Source organism: Lontra canadensis, unplaced genomic scaffold, assembly GCF_010015895.1.
Source record: "Lontra canadensis isolate GAN:19392208 unplaced genomic scaffold, GSC_riverotter_1.0 scaffold33, whole genome shotgun sequence".
Classification (NCBI taxonomy): domain Eukaryota; kingdom Metazoa; phylum Chordata; class Mammalia; order Carnivora; family Mustelidae; genus Lontra; species Lontra canadensis.
The window spans coordinates 12,809,095-12,826,785 of NW_022631027.1; the positions used below are offsets into that span (position 1 = coordinate 12,809,095).

The 17,691-nt window shown below is 37.5% G+C and overlaps 1 protein-coding gene across 2 annotated transcripts in view; it reads right to left on the reverse strand.

Annotated features, from left to right (window-relative positions):
* The window catches only part of FRRS1 (ferric chelate reductase 1), a 45,772-nt gene extending 32,647 nt beyond the window's left edge, over nucleotides 1-13,125 (reverse strand). The window contains exons 1-3 of one of the 2 annotated variants that reach the window (XM_032867204.1): nucleotides 13,091-13,125; nucleotides 1,117-1,312; nucleotides 74-210 (exon numbers count right to left, since the gene is read on the reverse strand). In XM_032867204.1, the coding sequence (XP_032723095.1) occupies nucleotides 74-210; nucleotides 1,117-1,312 (333 nt within the window). In that variant the 5' untranslated portion in view covers nucleotides 13,091-13,125. Of the gene's footprint in view, nucleotides 1-73; nucleotides 211-1,116; nucleotides 1,313-2,757; nucleotides 2,782-13,090 lie in introns of those variants that run through there. The other variant, XM_032867205.1, reaches the window with a different exon arrangement.
* Nucleotides 13,126-17,691: the final 4,566 nt, after the last annotated feature.

A 17,691-nucleotide genomic window follows, 5' to 3' on the forward strand; every position in this document is an offset into this window, starting at 1 on the left:
GTATGTCTTACAACCACCACCCTGTAGTGAAAAGAACCTCGGGAAACCGACAGATTTCAAACATAACACAAACCTGTACATCTTCACAGGTCAGAAGCTGTGACACTTGACTGTCAATCAATGTGAAGGAGCCAATAGGAGGGCCACTCAAATCCTCAGCAGCCCGTGCTTCTAAGAGAAAGCCTCTAAATGGTTGTCCTGACAAGGTAACTGAGAAACAAATGAAAAGATAGTTCAAGAGTCTTAGCAACATATCCACAAGGAAACTGTTCAGAGGAGGCACTCACAGTTTGAATCTGGCGTACATACACAAAACTGCACCAGGTGAGAAAATGGTAGAAACTATCCTACAGACGAAGAAGTTCTAAACTGTGTTCCACTGGACATTCACTCCGTGAGATGTCAATAGCCATTCTAAAGGCGGGGGCAGGGGTGGTAGGTGACAGTCAGGGAGCGGTCCACGGGGCCAAACTGGTTTGAAAAATGCTGACTGAAAGTAAATACTTGTCTCTTTACTGAAAACTTGCAAAGCCTTTCACATCCTATGTGTAAGACAAAACTCTCCAAAGTACATGATATATAACACATAGAGGGTTCCAAACTTATTTTTCCATACACTCTTTTTGTCAGAGTTTGTTAATATTTTGCATTTCTAGAATTGCAGAAAATAGTTTGTAAAACACTGCTATAGACACACCTTTAACAGTCAGCCTACATTTCACCAGAATAATTAGAAAAACACAAGAGTTTACACCGTACCAAGACGAATAAGGGTTTATTACACCTTAAACCAGACAAAAAAAAATTTATTTTCCTCTTCTTCTGAGTTAATAGCACTGTTAAAAAAGATCTATTAACTAATGATAAAAAACGTACTTAAAACCTTCTCTGACTGGGGAGGACATATACCACTTACGTAATATAGTCATCGGTAGCAGTTAAACGCAAAATGAGTATGAGACAGTGGTATCTTATAGAAAGTATGAGACAGTGGTATCTTATAGAGAACAGGTGAACGGATTTAAATGAAACTGTATAAATCCCTCAGTAATACAGATTTGATGTACAGGAAAAGAGTGAAACTCAAAACGTAAATAGTTCATCCCAGCACAGTACCTTCAATCTGATCTCCTGGTCTGAATGTCACTTGACTCACTGAAATGTTGTGAACAGGATCGGGGCGTGCCGTGTGGCCATGTTCAGGAACCATTCCATGGCATGACCTTCCTACTTCTCCAGTGGGATAATTAGCCACAGAACTAATGAGCAGCACAAGTATGAAGGTTCCAAGGGTAAATCCAAGAACTGCCATCTCGAAAAGAAGATTAAAAGCACATTATTTTCATTCATAATTAAAATATAAAGCTTTCATACCACAGAACAGTAATTCTAGATGGCTGCTTGCTTTCAACAGACAGCTAACCATATTTTCAGAAATATGTAATAAAAAGAATAATATATGAAGTTTGACCTGGATTTGCATCTCGGCTCTACCAATGACCAGTTATGAGACCTTAACCTAATCACCTTTATGCCTCCACTTGCTTACCTAAAAAATTAGGAAACTGATACCCTCCTTTCAAGTTGATTTAATAAAATGAAGATAAAAAGAAATAAAGACACAACCCAAAGTCTGACAAAGATAATTAATGTTAGCTTTGGTTAGCATGATTTGTAATAATAAACCAGTCTACTAAAAACAAAAGGTTCTATCCTACTTTATCCTAGGAAGCTTGAAGAATAAGTAAGAAATATTTCTTCAGATTTAAATACCGTCACCTAAATAGGTCTCTGATATGACTTCTCCCAATTTCCCATTAAATTAATCATGACAGGGTGGATGATTTAATTTGCTATACTGAAAACTGAGGATAACAGAGAACCAATTGCAAGAAACATTTCTATTACCCACAGCCCAGGTACTTCTGAATTAAGAAACACAATGGTCAGTCCAAGCAATATTCTTCTCCACCTCTTACCATCTACCTAAACAGAAAACCAGCTACTTTATGTCAGTCCCACCCTCTTGTGGCCTACAGCAATCACTTCACTTGGTTTGTATATTCAGAACCTGCTAATCACTGCATATAACAAGGCTAGAGAAAGATGGCAGGGACATGTTACATAGCAGTAAAGAAAACCAACTGTGGAGAGGCTACAAATGGGCAGAATCCAAGAAGCAGCTCATTCTCCTCCACAGAGATGGAAAGAGACAAAATAAAAGCACCCTTATAATCACTAGAGTAAATTACTCTTTTCTCATCACGTAAATTACAAACCCCATACTGAACCAGCACTAAACTACAGGAATTCCTGCTGGACATCAGAAATTATGGTGGGGACTACATATTTCAACCAGCCCTGCACTTTCCACCAGTTGCTATCAAGCGGAGAGCATAGGGGCCAATGGTACCAAATACTCCTATCTTTTCTCAAACATCAAATCTAGGTAGAGTTTTTCCCATTTAAGGATGAGCAAAAAGAACAATAAACAAATCAAGAGCATCTGAAAAAAAAAATGTATAACATAAGAGAAGCACAAAATTTCTCTAGAGTCATATGAAAAAGGTAAATTTGGAAATGGTTAATTACTATAGGAAACAATATTTCGGAATTAAGTGTCTTAAACATATATAGTAATCTATATCATTTCTCAATGAAACTGGGAGAAAAAAGCAAAGGAGTACTAAAGAGTGGAGCAGTATGAGAATTTTTCTATTCAAAGATGACTTTCGTGTGCTTTTGTCAGGGGCAGACCTGCTTTGAGGACCAGGCAAGATCTGCTGGAGAGAATCAAGGTTACAGTTTTAACCAAGTGAACTTAGCCAAATTATCATGAAGATTAAATGCAGTAATGCGCCACTTGACTAAAGGATGGTATAGGGGAAAAGTCAGCCCAGTTTAGCAAATATTTACTTGGCACTGACTTCCTGTCCGGTGAAAGCAGAAACAAGACATGATTTCCAGTCTCTGCTATGCACTGTGTAGCTGAATGACGTCAATCCAGTTACTTAATCTCTGTCTCAGCGTCTTCATTTGTGAAATATAATAGATGAACCAGAATAAATTCAGGATCATCTTCATGCCTAACATTATGATTTTAAGAAAGTCAAGGGTGGGAGGTGACTGGATGGTTCAGTCGGTTAAGGGTCTGCTTTTGGCTCAGGTCATGATCTCAGGGTCCTGGGATGGAGCCCGGCCTCTCTGCTCTGTAGGGAGTCGCTTCTCCCTCTCCCTCTCTCTCTGTGATCTCTCTCACTCTCACTTTCTCTCAAATAAATAACACATTTTAAAAAATAAATAATAAAAATTTTAAAATTAAAAAAAAATAAAGAAAGAAAGAAAGAGAGCCAAGTAGGAAAGGATATCAGGAATGATCAAAGCAAGAAGTGTAAACCGGGAAAGGGAAGTGACCAAGGCCCACCACCTGTCAATCATTAGGAAAATGTAACAAACAAGGTGAGGGAGGGAAGTAAACCAGCAATTTCTCTGTCCTTGGTTAGATGCTGACCCTTTAGGGCAAAGCTCTATTTGCATTACAATGGTTACTGATGATTTTCCAGTTAATGATTTAAGAAATAGCCTTTTTTCAAATACTTTCATTAGCCAACCTATGCCAACTGACTGCACAGTTATGAAAGAGAATAAGGAGTTATTCATGAGACATTTAAGTTAAAATTATGTAGTGGATAATGAACTGTATTATATTCATTTATGAGGTCTTCAAGCATTGAAAAACTCACACCAATTTTGTATGGTTCTTTAAAGTTTTTATATTCACATTCGATGGTGGATCCGATGGTGAGTACAATATAGAAAATAAAAGTATCATAATTTGCATTTTGTCATCCCAGGACAAAGATAGACTGATTAGTTTAAAAAAATTAAAAGAGAATCTGTTCTGATTCTCTAACTGAAACATTCCCAAACCTGGTATTTACATAGTTTTCCTTCCTGCCAGAAAAACAGGCATTTAGTAAAAAGGATGGTAACTGCTTATACCACGTTCTATGCACATCCCACACAAAGATAAAACTTCAAAACAAATGTACTCTTTTTTATTTAAATACCAAATTCTTGCACTTGCATGAATATTTAATTAGTATTGTGATTGTGGACCACAGAGGCAAGTGATATGAATCAAGACAGTATATTTAATTAAAGCAAAGATAAAATTCAGATAAAATAAAATCCAATTGGAAAACATTTAGGTTAAGAAGTTCATTAGAATAAGGAGTCTGTTAAGAATTTTTTTTAAATTGGGGCGCCTGGGTGGCTCAGTGGGTTAAAGCCTCTGCCTTCGGCTCAGGTCATGATCCCAGAGTCCTGGGATCGAGCTCCGCATGGGGCTCTCTGCTCAGCAGGGAGCCTGCTTCCTCCTCTCTCTCTCTGCCTGCCTCCCTGCCTACTTGTGGTCTCTGTCTGTCAAATAAATAAATAAAATCTTTAAAAAAAAAAAAAGAATTTTTTTAAACTAGTAATTTAATATCTTTATTGTGTCAATCCAAGAACATTTGAGGAAAAGAAGAAATGGAGGAAAGTACATCTTTTAAAAACATGTCAGATGATGAAGCTAGCAAATAACTAATCAAGTCTAGTTTTACTGCAATCAAGCTCTAGTCTCATTGTTAGTCATTCATTTTAAATTAACGCATCAAAAAGTTCAAAAGTTAACATGCACACAAAAATTGCAGGAACTCAGCCCAATAACACCCAATCTACATTAACAAGATATGAGTATAAGCACACAGTGAGAGTCTTTTTTTTTTTTTTTAAGATTTCATTTATTTATTTGACAGACAGAGATCACAAGTAGGCATAGAGGCAGGCAGAGAGAGAGAGAGAGAGACAGAGAAGCAGGCTCCCTGCTGAGCAGAGAACCCAATACGGGACTCGATCCCAAGACCCTGGGATCATGACCTGAGCCAAAGGCAGAGACATTAACCCACTAAGCCACCCAGGTGTCCACACAGTCAGAGTCTTAATCAAAGCACAGCTATGAGGTAACAAGGTTTTCTTAATTATGGGGAATGAGTTGTTTAAAAACAAAAAACAAAACTAAACAAAAAACAAAACTAAACAAAAAACAAAAACTTAACCAGAAGGGTTCACTATAAAATATTTAAATAATTTAGAAAAGGTTGGTTTGAGGTTTATTTGTTTTTTGGGTTTTTGTTTTTGTTTTGCTATATGCAGTGAATTTATGTAATTTTTTAACATACTCGGGTAAGAAAAATAAGAAATATTTTTACATTATGACCCAACAAATATTTCAAGAGACACTTACCTTTACCACTTGGGATAAATTCCTACATTTTCTATTCCTTACTTTGTTTTTTTTTTTTAATGTTGATTTTATCTATCCTACTGAATCATTATTGTACAACCTATCAATGGGTCTTAACCTGCAGTTTGAAAAATGCTACTTTAGAGCATATACAGACCATTAAGTTTCAGCCTTGAATCAAGCTCTAAATTAGGCGTATTGAGAATTTCAGTAGGAGAGTTCTCAGAACCGAAGAAAAATAAGCCAAGCAACAGGGAGGATTTTGGAGATGGGAGATGTATTTTTCGATAAAAATGTCTTATTCTCTCTTATTCCATTTGTGAACCTAAACAGAAACTATATATACTATATATATATAGAATATATAGAATATATAGTTTCTGTTTAGGTTCACATGTGTGTGTGTGTGTGTGTGTGTGTGTGTGTGTGTGTGTGTATGGCTAATAAATAAGCATTCTCACAGTGACCTTCTGCATGAGAAAAAAAAATTTTTTAATCACAACAAAAACACGTCAATCCCTGAAACATCTAAACACTCCTTTCAGAATTTCCATCAACTGCATTCCACAGTGTTCAAAGAACACAACTTCTTACTCAATATAGTTTTCATTTTATTTTATTACTAGAATTACAATGGCATTATTTTCTTTTCCTTTGCTCTAAGTTTAAAATATCTCAATTAATTTCTAAGTTAAACATGCTTTTGCTTTTAGGCTTTGGGCCTAGAAAGAGAACCACCATTTATAATATTGCTTCTCTTGGAAAATGGAATTGAAATTCCAAGCTGAACTGGAAATTAATTTGGGACTCAGCACACTTATAACATCAGCATTTCGTGTAGGATCTAGGGTAAACCAGAGAGGCCTGTGACCAAAAACCTAGAGGGACTACTAGGGCTAGAGGTGGAAAGAGGTAGAAATAGAGTGGCAGAGTTAGATGGAAAAGAATTTTAGAAAAATAGGTCAAGGGGCACCTGGGTGGCTCAGTGGGTTGGGCCTCTGCCTTCGGCTCTGGTCATGATCCAGGGTCCTGGGATCGGGCCGCATGGGGCTCTCTGCTCATGCTTCCCCCTCTCTCTCTGCCTGCCTCTCTGCCTACTTGTGATCTCTCTCTGTCAAATAAATAAATAAAATCTTTAAAAAAAAAAAAAAAGAAAGAAAGAAAGAAAAATAGGTCACACCATAAGAAGGATAAAGAGACTAAGTCAAAACAGTTAAAACCAGGCACAAGAGATACACAGAAAGCAATGAAATTTCTAAGACATAAAGAAAAGGATTACATTTCTATTACACAGGAGGGAAAAAAGAGGATATAGCATGGAGAAAAAGAAACAAACATTAATGAGAACGTGGAAATTACTACATCTAATATAACCCTTACAATATGCAGATAGTATCTTCATTTTGGAGAGGAAAAAAAAAGGAGGCCAACGAATGTACCCTAAATCATATATACTTTTAGGATTAGAACCCCAATCTAAGAGCAATGTCCATGATCTCTCTTCACTTCCCATCAATGCTCCCTCCTTGCAGAGAGAAGAATGTAGAAAGTAAACAAATCCAGCAAGGATCCAAATTTCACAATAAACATGTGAGTGGGAGTACACTGTGACAAAGCTGAAATCTAAATAAGCCTAATTTAGAATGTTGAGGGACACCTGGTTGGCTCAGTCAGTACAGCATAGGATTCTTGACTTCAGGGTCATGAGTTTGAGCCCCACGCTGGGCACAGAAATTACTTTAGAAAAAAACTACCAAGTGTTTTGAGGCACCTGGCTGGCTCAGTCAACAGAGCCAACAACTCTTGATCTCGGGGTCCTGAGTTCAAGCCCCATATTAGACATAGAGCTTACTTTAAAAAAAAACACAAGGGGTGTCTGAGTGGCTCAGTGGGTTAAAGCCTCTGCCTTCAGCTCAGGTCATGATCTCAAGGACCTGGGATTGAGCCCAGCATCATCGGGCTCTCTGCTCAGCGGGAGCCTGCTTCCCCCTCTCTCTCTGCCTGCCTACTTGTGATCTCTGTCAAATAAATAAATAAAATCTTTAAAAGAAATAAAATTTAAAAAATAAAAAACAAACACAAAAACAAAGAACAAAACATTGAGTCCACTCTAGGAGTCTAAGAAGCAATGTAGAGATCTGTCATAGAACTAAAGCTCCTGAGAGAATGGACATTAAAACAACTAGCTTGATGCCTAAAAACATCAAGATGTCAATAAATGCTAACTGCCATTACTTATTATCACTATTAAGGTTCCTTATCACCAGTATGTGCTAATTTCCTCCAAACACTGTTTTGGTTAGACAAGTAAGATTTTCATATATTTCTTTCATCTGCATTTAATTTGTTCAAGCCTTCTGAAATATTTCAGAAAATGTGCTCCCCTTCTTTCCAGCAATTTGCTTTATCTTCATAGAAAGTTCTACATCAAAAATTGACTTTGAAAGTGGAATCTCAAATTATAGAGAAAATGAAAAATAGGTCAAGTATTTCCACTTCCTCAGATAAAAATGTTTCAGACTCCATTTACACAGCAGGAACAAAGAGAAAAAAAGATTTTTTTTAAATTAACAATTGGAGTTATGACATTTTCAGAAATGGTTCCAAAAACAAAGAGGCACCAAAATTGGCACACTGAACACCAATCTGAGATCTGTCAGGTCTCACAACTTAACATGGTTGAAAAGAATTCTGAAAAAGAATTTCAAGTTTAAGTAAAAGCAAGAAAAAGTAAAGGAAAGGTAGAGGAAAACCACTAAAGAAGAAGTAGTGGGGGGGGCGCCTGGGTGGCTCAGTGGGTTAAAGCCTCTGCCTTCGGCTCAGGTCATGATCCCAGGGTCCTGGGATCGAGCCCCACATCGGGCTCTCTGCTCGGCAGATAGCCTGCTTCCCTCTCTCTGCCTGCCTTTCTGCCTACTTGTGATCTCTGTCAAATAAATAAATAAATAAATCTTAAAAAAAAAAAAAGTAGTGGGGAACTCTACAGTCTAATCCTGATTCCCCTAATCACAGCATCCTCAGCAAGCAATGTTTCCATCTTCTTTATTCATCTCTGAAAAAAAGACTGGAAGCAAATACCTTATTACATGATAGAGAGCTTTCATCTGGATCGTTCCACATGGCCCTCTCAATAACCCTCAAAACAGAATTAGGTACAAAGTGGAATGGCACCTTCTCTAAAGATGCAAAACTCATAGATGAAACAAAAGCAAATGCCATTAATCTATCATTTAAATAATACTATTTAGGGTGCCTGGGTGGCTCAGTGGGTTAAGCCTCTGCCTTCGGCTCAGGTCATGATCTCAGGGTCCTGGGATTGAGTCCTGAGTCAGGCTCTCTGCAAGCAGGGAGACTGCCTCCCTCTTTCTCTCTCTCTGCCTGCCTCTCTGTCTACTTGTGATCTCTCTCTATCAAATAAATAAATAAAATCTTTAAAAATAATAATAAATAAATAAATAAATGATACTATTTATTGAATTCATTCTACTTATCACAGTAGGTGCTTCACAGAAATGAACTCTAATCCTTGGAAAAAACAAAGTTTTTTTTGGCTTTTGTGGGGAGGAGGCTGGTTGGTTTGTTTGCTTTTTTGTTATGCGGACACTGAAACTCATGTAGTTTATAAAAACTATGGTCTAAGATCACACAGGGGCAGAATAGGAAAAAAATGTATTTCATTGTAGATATCTAGAGGTACAAGGAGAAAATAAGAAGAGCTAACAATTACCAAGGGCTTACAACATGTCAGAGATCATGTCAAGGATTTGGCATGTACTCCTCAAAACAATCCAGGAAAGTGTGAGGGGTATAACTGTTGCCACTGTAAACCAGGGCACTGATTAAGACATTTATCAGAGGCACAGCAAATGAATGGTGAAAAGTATGGTCTCTGATCTGACTTCAGAGGTTTTAACCAATAAGCCATCCATAACTTCAGATCAGACCCTTAACGTTGACATAATAAGTAAACAAGGCATTATGGAGAAAAAGGGGCTCCAAGGGTACACAATTTGAACAGGAGCAATAAAAGAACCAAAGGTGGAAAGAAAAAAGTGGGCATGGACTTTTGGGGGCTGTTAAAAGATAGTCTACCTAGATCTGAGGTCAAATGTTAGAAATAGCTATTGTAAAAATATTGTAATTAAGTCTGGTTCCTCTTTATGTCTCATACGTGAACATATCCATTCCCAAGACTTTTAACCTTGTCCCCTGTTTCTCTGCCAGCTCATCAACACTTCCCTAGCCTCAGTTTTCATCCCTAGGATATCTCCCAATCTTCCAACTGCCCTACCCCACATCTCCATAATGCTTTCATTCAAATTTCCAGTTCTATACAGATTTCTGTTTGGATGACAATAAGCTTAATTTGTCTGCAATGAAATTTATCATCTTTTCCTCCAGACTAGTTCTTACAACTGACTTCCCTGTTCTAATGGTGGCCTGTCAACACATTACTGGTCAGCACTACTCGAAACCCTGTATTCTCAAGACTTGAGCCCAAACACTCTTTTAGACCCCAATTTCCAAACCAGTTCTACAGATTCTTCCACCACCCTTCTACCTATCCCTTTCACATCTCTCTTCTACTTTCCACTCTATTACATCTGTCTGTTACTTTCCATTCCGTCATCACTCCAAGAACAAAGCCTTCATCACCTGTCACCAAAATAAATGAAACACTCTCAACTGGCCTCTATTTCGTTATCTCCATTCTAATCTGTGCTACACACCAGCACAAGATCATTTTCCTAAAATATAATTCTCATATATCACTCTTCTCCCCAGAAAACTTCACCTGCCCCCCAGGAATAATTAAATTCAGGACAAAAACTTTAGACATTTAATGTTTTGTACTATTCAGCCCAACCCCATTTTAAGGATTTTTTTTTTCTCCTATGCTCTAGTGACAACATACCATTTGTACTAACTTCTAGAATAAGCACCACTCTTTCTTTCTACCCATGTTCTGCCTTCTAACTGGGACCCCATTATTTCATGCATCAAATTCCTATCCACGTAAAAACAGATTTAGGGTAAATGGGAAAAAACAAGATACAAAAATCTCTGTACACTATGCTTTTTATGTGTAAAAAAAAAAAAAATTTTATTCCCTGTCATTTCACGGAAAATGCAAAAGACTGCTAATATCCAGAATAAGCAAGAATGTAGAAAAATGAGCACACTCGTACACAGTGAAGAGTGTAAATTGGCACAGTATTTCGGAAGAAATTTGACAGAATCCTACTAAACTAAAATATAACCTCTGACCTAGGAATTTCACTTCTAGGAATTTATCCTACAGAAAAATTTGCACAGTTATACAAAAATTATATTTGTAATAACAAAAATCTAAGACAATTTGGGTGGTTACAAAATAAACTAGAATACTGTATACTCACTCACTCACTTAGAAGAATGAAATAGAATAGTCAAGGACAGGGGCACCTGGGTAGCTCACTCGGTTAAGTGTCTGCCTTAGGCTAGGGTCATGGGATCCAGCCCCATATGGGGCTCCTTGCTCAGCAGGAAGCCTGCTTTTCCCTCTCCCTCTGCCTGCCACTCCCCCTCTATTTGTGCTCTCTCTTTCTCTGTCAAATAAATAAATATAAATAAATAAATAAATAAATAAATAAATGGAAAAACATTTAAAAAAAAAAAAAAGAATAGTCAATGATAACAGCTAATAATTACTGAGTGCTTTACAGGAGCTAGGTATTCTTTTAGGTGCTCTGCAAGTATCAACTTGTTTCACAAAAACTCTAAAACAGGAGTCTACATATACTTAAGTGGAAACATGCTCATGCCACACTGAGGAATGAAAACAGGCGGATTACGAAATGATACCTAGTATACTGAAAGAAATATTACTTAAAAGCTAAAGGGAAAAGGAAAAAAAAAAAAAACCACCTTCTACTCCACACTTTTAATAGTTGTCAAGAGTGGGTACCCCCAGGAGAGTGTTTTCAATAGGGGAAGAGGAGTGGACTTCCTCTTTTTAATCCTCATTGTATTGTACCTATTTTTGAAAAGTATGTACTGTTTATAATATAAAAATGATTTAAAAATTTTAAAGCATGTAGTGCTTTATAATATAATAAAAGAATTTATAACCACAAAATATGCATATATAAAGACTGTAAAGATACGATAAAACTGTTCAGCTTTTTTTCTTTTATCTATTTTCAAACATTCTATGTTACTTTCATGGCTTTTGTTTGTCTTCGTTTTAGTAAGTAAAACCTCCTCCCCTCTTTCACAGTTTATTTCAAACGCCATCTACTATTGTATCCCATGGGACAGTGAACATTATGGACATTAAAATCACGTAGTTCAAATCCAGCAGGATTGGAATCCAGTGGCACCACCTTAGTGACTGTGGGCAAATTATTTAAACTCACTAGGTCTTAGTTTTCTCATTTTGTTAGAGAAAATACAACCAATACAAGGTGCTTTATTAAGATTAAGTAAGGCAAAACATCTAGCACAGTGCCCACCATGAACCAGGTTTTCCATTAAACTCTCCTTCATAGGAAACCAACTGAGGGTTGCTGGAAGGGAGAGGGATGGGGGATGGGGTACCCGGGTGATGGATATTAAGGAGGGGATGTGATGTAATGAGCCCTGGAGTGTTATAGAAGACTGATGAATCACTGACCTCTATCTGAAACCAATAAAACATTGTATATTAAATGAATTTAAGTAAAAATAAATTTAAAAAAAAATAAATAAGGTCTTCTTTCCATGGAGTCTTGCCTAATTCTGTCCACCTTCTGTTAACTGCTCTCTCTTCGGAACCTCCCGAAGCTTTGGTTTTGCTAATAAAAAACATTATCACACTTTCCCCAGCTGGTGACTTGTCTTATGGCCGGCTTGATGATCCCCTTTCACAATGACTAGCAGACAACCCTGAAAACAGCTCTTGTACAGTGGGATTTCCGGAGAATCTGATATTACCCTAATGGAGAGCTGTGAAACAGAAGCTACACTTGGCTAAAAGAGTCAGCATGTTGGCTTACTAAAGAACCTACCAGAACTCATCCCCTTAAACAAAACTATGATCTAAAATGTCTAGCTCATTATTTTCAACAAATCAATAAACCAAAATTTAGCCTCCACTTCTATATAGCACTCAAATCTTTCCACTTTAATTCAGAAGAAAAAGAATATATATGAACTTAAAAGTTTAGCTTTGTAAGGAAATATCCCTGATAACACATTTACAAACTGAAAAATCTCCTTTGCCCCTAGGTAAGCACTAACAAGATTAAAAAAAAAAAAAAAAAAAAAGGAGGGGGCAGCAAAGGTTTTACCAGAGCCTTTCTGAAATTGCAAAGGCACACCAGGGGTAGGGGGTGAGGGGAGCTAAAGCTTCTAGATTAAAACATACTTTAAAAACCAACAAGGCTCTAAGTAATCTGCATACAGGTAATTATGCCATTAGGTTTCATTATAAAAGAGAGCTCCCACAGTTTCAAATTTTCTTAAAAAGGAGAAACACACGTGCATGAATAAAGTCCATGCTTTTCAGGATCCCAAGCATGATTCTACTTATAATCACCCTTTTCTTGGGATTAAAGCTCGTTAGTCAAAGTCATGGGACATATTATTAACCTAACCCGTTTGTGAAAACTCATTAGCTCAATACAAGCTTCAGAACACACTTTGTTAAAACATTCATTCTGCATCGCCGACCGCCCCCATCATCACAGGGGCCTAATCTCACTACTGCTGCCTTAGCTGGCTTCAATTTTTAAACGCTTTGCAAAGAGCTCTGACTTAAAGAGAACCGAAGGAGACGCTTACCTTGAGAGGCGAAGGCAGCCCAGCCAACTTCCGGTTTTGTTACAATTTGTATCTCCTTCCAGCAGCTGGGTGGAGCCAGTTTACCCAGTAACCAGAAGGCAACATTTCCCAAGCTAAGCAGCAAAACTTGATTTGCAAGACCAGTACTAGTTTTTGGACTCCATTTCTGAGAATTAAGTATTCTGTTTTATACATTAGAGCACTTTGCCAAGTAATTTTTCATTGAGAAAACTGTGTTTTTGCTTTTAACTACAAAACCACTCGGAAATAATATATCTGTTCTATATATTCTAAATAAAGACAAACAAAGGAAACTAGTTGTGCTTAGGTAGGATAGGGTTGCCAAATTTAGCAAATTAAAATATTGGGCACCTGCTTAAACTCAACTTCAGATAGACAACCAATATAAATATTGTTTTTGCAGTATTTGAAATATAATTATACTAAAAAAATAATTGTTTTTTCTGGCAACTCTAAGGCAGAACAGTAATTAGCAAACTATTTCAATTAACTACAAAAGGTGCAAAAGAATCAGACTGCATAGAACCGAAACCTTGGGAAGTAAATGATACCATACAAAAAAATTTACTCAGAAACTCAGGAATTCGGTTTTCATTTCTTTTTAAGCTTTTGATCTCTGTTTTGCACAAGATTTTTTTTGCAAAAGAAAATGTTTAGGGCTAGGAAAAGACAATGTATCTGAAAATATTAAACATTCCACTGTGGCCTATGATTCACACGTGCAGACTGGAAAATAAATGATGTCATATACATTCTGGCCTGTGATCCTTGGTTAGCAATCACCACTAAATTCTCTAAAACCATTTTAAAAGGAGAGAAGAGAGAGGAAAGAACACCATCCGTTCAATCTTTCTCCTTAAGAACTAGTCATAATTAACAAAAACACCTCTATAGGATTTTAGAGAGAGGCTTTAAAAAAAGATGCCGGAGAGCTGGTTTTCTCTCCTAAAGCTGTGTGAAATGTGAGCAGATTGAAACTAAGTCAGTAGAGCTTCGGTCTTTCTGTATAAAGCCTCAGGTGATGACAGAGCTTTCTGCAGTTATAATTAAACCTTTTCCAGAAATGGTCCCCAGTGGACACTTGGCATGCCAAAAGCATGATTTAAAAAAACAAAAACAAAAACAAAAAAACCTATACGACAAATAATTCTTAGAATATATTATTGTAATCTTTCATCCTAAAGCACTCTTAACCGCTTAAACAGATGAACATGTGGGCAGGGGGTGTGGAAGAGAGGCAAACCAGGAAACAGACTCTTAACTGTAGAGAACTAAAGGATTACCAGAGGGGAGGGAGATGGGCAAGGGGATGGGAGAAATAGGTGATGGGTAGTACGGAGGGCACTTGTGATAAGCACTGGGTCTTGTATGGAAGTGTTGAATCACTAAATCCTACACCTGAAATTAGTTTTATGCTGTATGTTAACTAACTGCAATTTAAATAAAAACTTGAAAAAATAAATAAATAGATAGAGGGAAGGGGCCCAGTGGAAAGAACTGAATGGAGTGGCTTAGCTCTATCTAAAAGCACCCTTCTCCAGGCCTACCATTTTCCCTGAACTTCCCAGCTGAAACTCCCCTTATCACGCCCTGCAAGATGTTCACCTCCGCGGGTCTCTTCTTTATCAGCTACTTGTCAGCTGTCACTAAAGGAACCAAATTTAGTTAAGATGTTCAATGGAGCTTGGACTCTGAGAAGTTGATGCTACCCTATTAGATCCCATTCTCCTGCCTCTAAATTAGCAGTTCTCAAATTTATTGGTCCAGACTCCTTTACAACTTCTAAAAATTACTGTGGACCCCAAAGATATATTCGTTTATGTGGGTGATATCTATCATTGTATATATTAAAAATTAAAAGTGAGAAATATTTCAATACTTACAAATTCATGTTTAAATGATAAAAATAAACCCATTACTTGTTAACATAATATTTTTTTTCGCTACTGCTGTTATGATTGTTTGCCAAAAATAAGAATTTAGTGAGAGGAGTGTTGTTAAATTTTTGCAAATCTCTTTAGTGCCTGGCTTAACAGAGGACAGCTGGATTCTCACATCTTTTTCTATATTTGATCTGTTGCTGTATCATATGACACATCACAGAGCCACTGGAAAACTCCAGTGTATATTCATGAGAGAATAAAAATGAATAAGGCAAATAAAGTATAGCAAGAATAAGAATTAGCATTTACTGAACACTCATTCTGACCAAGGCACATGCACTATCCTAACTCTCACAAGAACCCTAAGTGAAAGGTACTATACTATTATAGATATTCTACCACTGAGTGCTGAGGGCATACAGAGCCAAGAAAATTGCCCAATATCAGGCAAAGAAAAGAAAGAGGTAAGACAGAGTCCTAAGCTACAGCTACTAACGTTCTACCGTGAACCTCATTCTCAAAACTGAATGATGTCTGATGGACCAAACATAAACTTGCCTTTTCTAGGTTACTCAGCATTTCATAAAACATGGGATTCAAGTAGAACGTCTCCAACTGATTGGACCCTGCCTTGACTCAGTAAGTCCCAAACCCACCATCTAAAATGAACCCATTTTCATGTGGCCTTTAATTTTGTCATCTTATCCAAATTCGTTGCCTCTTTATCTCCACTGCCATCACTTATCCTTGGTTTTTGTTACCTCAAGAGTAAAAATGAGGGGTTACAACCAGAACCTCATGTTCTCTAAGGTCACCTACCAAATTGTGAAAGCAGGTTTCTGTTGGCCAAGGAGAGACACATAATGGGCCAGAAAAAGACTAGATTATTTTAGAGTGACAGGTCACTTAAAAAAAAAAAAAAGAAAGAAAGAAAGAAAAGAAAAGAAACATCACAATCATTCAACAGCTATTTTATCAAACACTTCCTATATGGCAGATACTGTGCTAGGCACTACCCTATATTTGTACAAAGTGGCTCTATGTCTAATATATCGTGATTTCTCAGGTGGATACAAAAGAAAGAACAAAAGAAAGAGAGGCAGGGGGAGGAGAGGAAGGAAGGAAAGAAGGAAGAAAGGGAGGAAAGAAGGAAGAGAGGGAGGAAAAGGAAAGGAAAGGAAGGAATCGAGGGGCATAATTACCTGATAAACCCATGTTCCTATAGATGAGCTGTTCTCATTATTTTCCAGATGTCTTTGGGTTAAGAATCTTGAGATAGAAAGATTATCCTGAATTATCTATGCATTCCCTAACTGCAATCACGAGTGTCCTTAAAAGAAGAGGCTGAAGGGGTACCTGGGTGGCTCAGTCTTTTGAGCACCTATCAGTTTGGGCTCTGATCATGATCATGGGTCTTGGGTGTATCTTGGGATCAGGGTCTGTGCTCAGCAGGGAGTTTGCTTGAAGATTCTCTCCCTCTTCTCCTCCCCCCCACTCACATGTTCATTCTGTCTCTAAAATAAATAAATAAAATCTTAAATAAGTAAAAAAATACAGAAAGGAAGGAAGGAAGGAAAAAAGAAAGAAAGAGGGAGGCAGAGGGAGATTACACACAAAAGAAGACAATGTGACCATGGAGGTAAGCACAGGAGTAATGCGGCCACAATAACGCCATCAGCCGCTGGACACTGAAGAGATAAGGGAGATTCTTACCTAGAGCCTCTGTAGGAAGTGGTTCTGCCAGCACCTTGGCTTTGGCCCAGTGCTAGTGATTTTGAACTTCTGGCCCCCAGAACTACAAGAGAATAAATATCAGTTGTTTTAGCCACCAAGTTTGTGGTCGTTTGTTAGAGAGCTGCAGGAAACTTCATCAATCGCCTTTCCAATGCTCAAGCAAAACCTAGAGATGACTTTCAGCTTTTTGTCTCTTTCATATTATATAGTTCAGAGTTTTCCAGTTTGGAGACACAACCCAGCTGTTAGTGAAATATAAAATCTTTAGTGGGAGGGGCGCCAGCTGGCTCAGTCGGAAGAGCACGTGACTCTTGATCTCAGGGTCATGAGGCTGAGCCCCACATTGGGGGTAGAGACTACTTAACATAAACAAACTTTTTAAAAACCTATGTAAAGTCTTTAGGGAGTAACAATCAGAAAAAATGTTAATAAAGTAACAGAAAAACATTAGAGCACATTGTAAGGCTAAATAAATGCGTTTCATGGATCTATTCAGATTATATCTGTGAGTAGATATGTCCTGGTTTATGCATTTCCTATTTCTTCCTGTGGGCAGCAGCCCAAATGTTGAAACCAACTGCTTTTAATATCTCCTCAAGTCAATTATCCAGTTCCTCCTTTCTCATCACTCATATACATGCCTTCCTACTTATTTATTCTGAGCAGGGAAACATGGGGCTCTGGAATTGGATTACCCAGGACTGAAGATCAGCTCCATCACTGAACTTTGTGATCTAGACCTCTCCGAACCTATTTTCTCACCATGAAATGAAGATCACAATATACTACATTGTTGTGAGGATTAAAGATAACATATGTCAAGTGCTTAGTTCGATGTCTAAACATAAAATTGTTCAATAAAATGTGCACACTATGATTACCGTTGCTCAAATTCTCTGGAACTAATCTCTCCCACTTGTTCTCTCATGACCCCCATGAAGCCTGCTGACAACAGTCTAACAT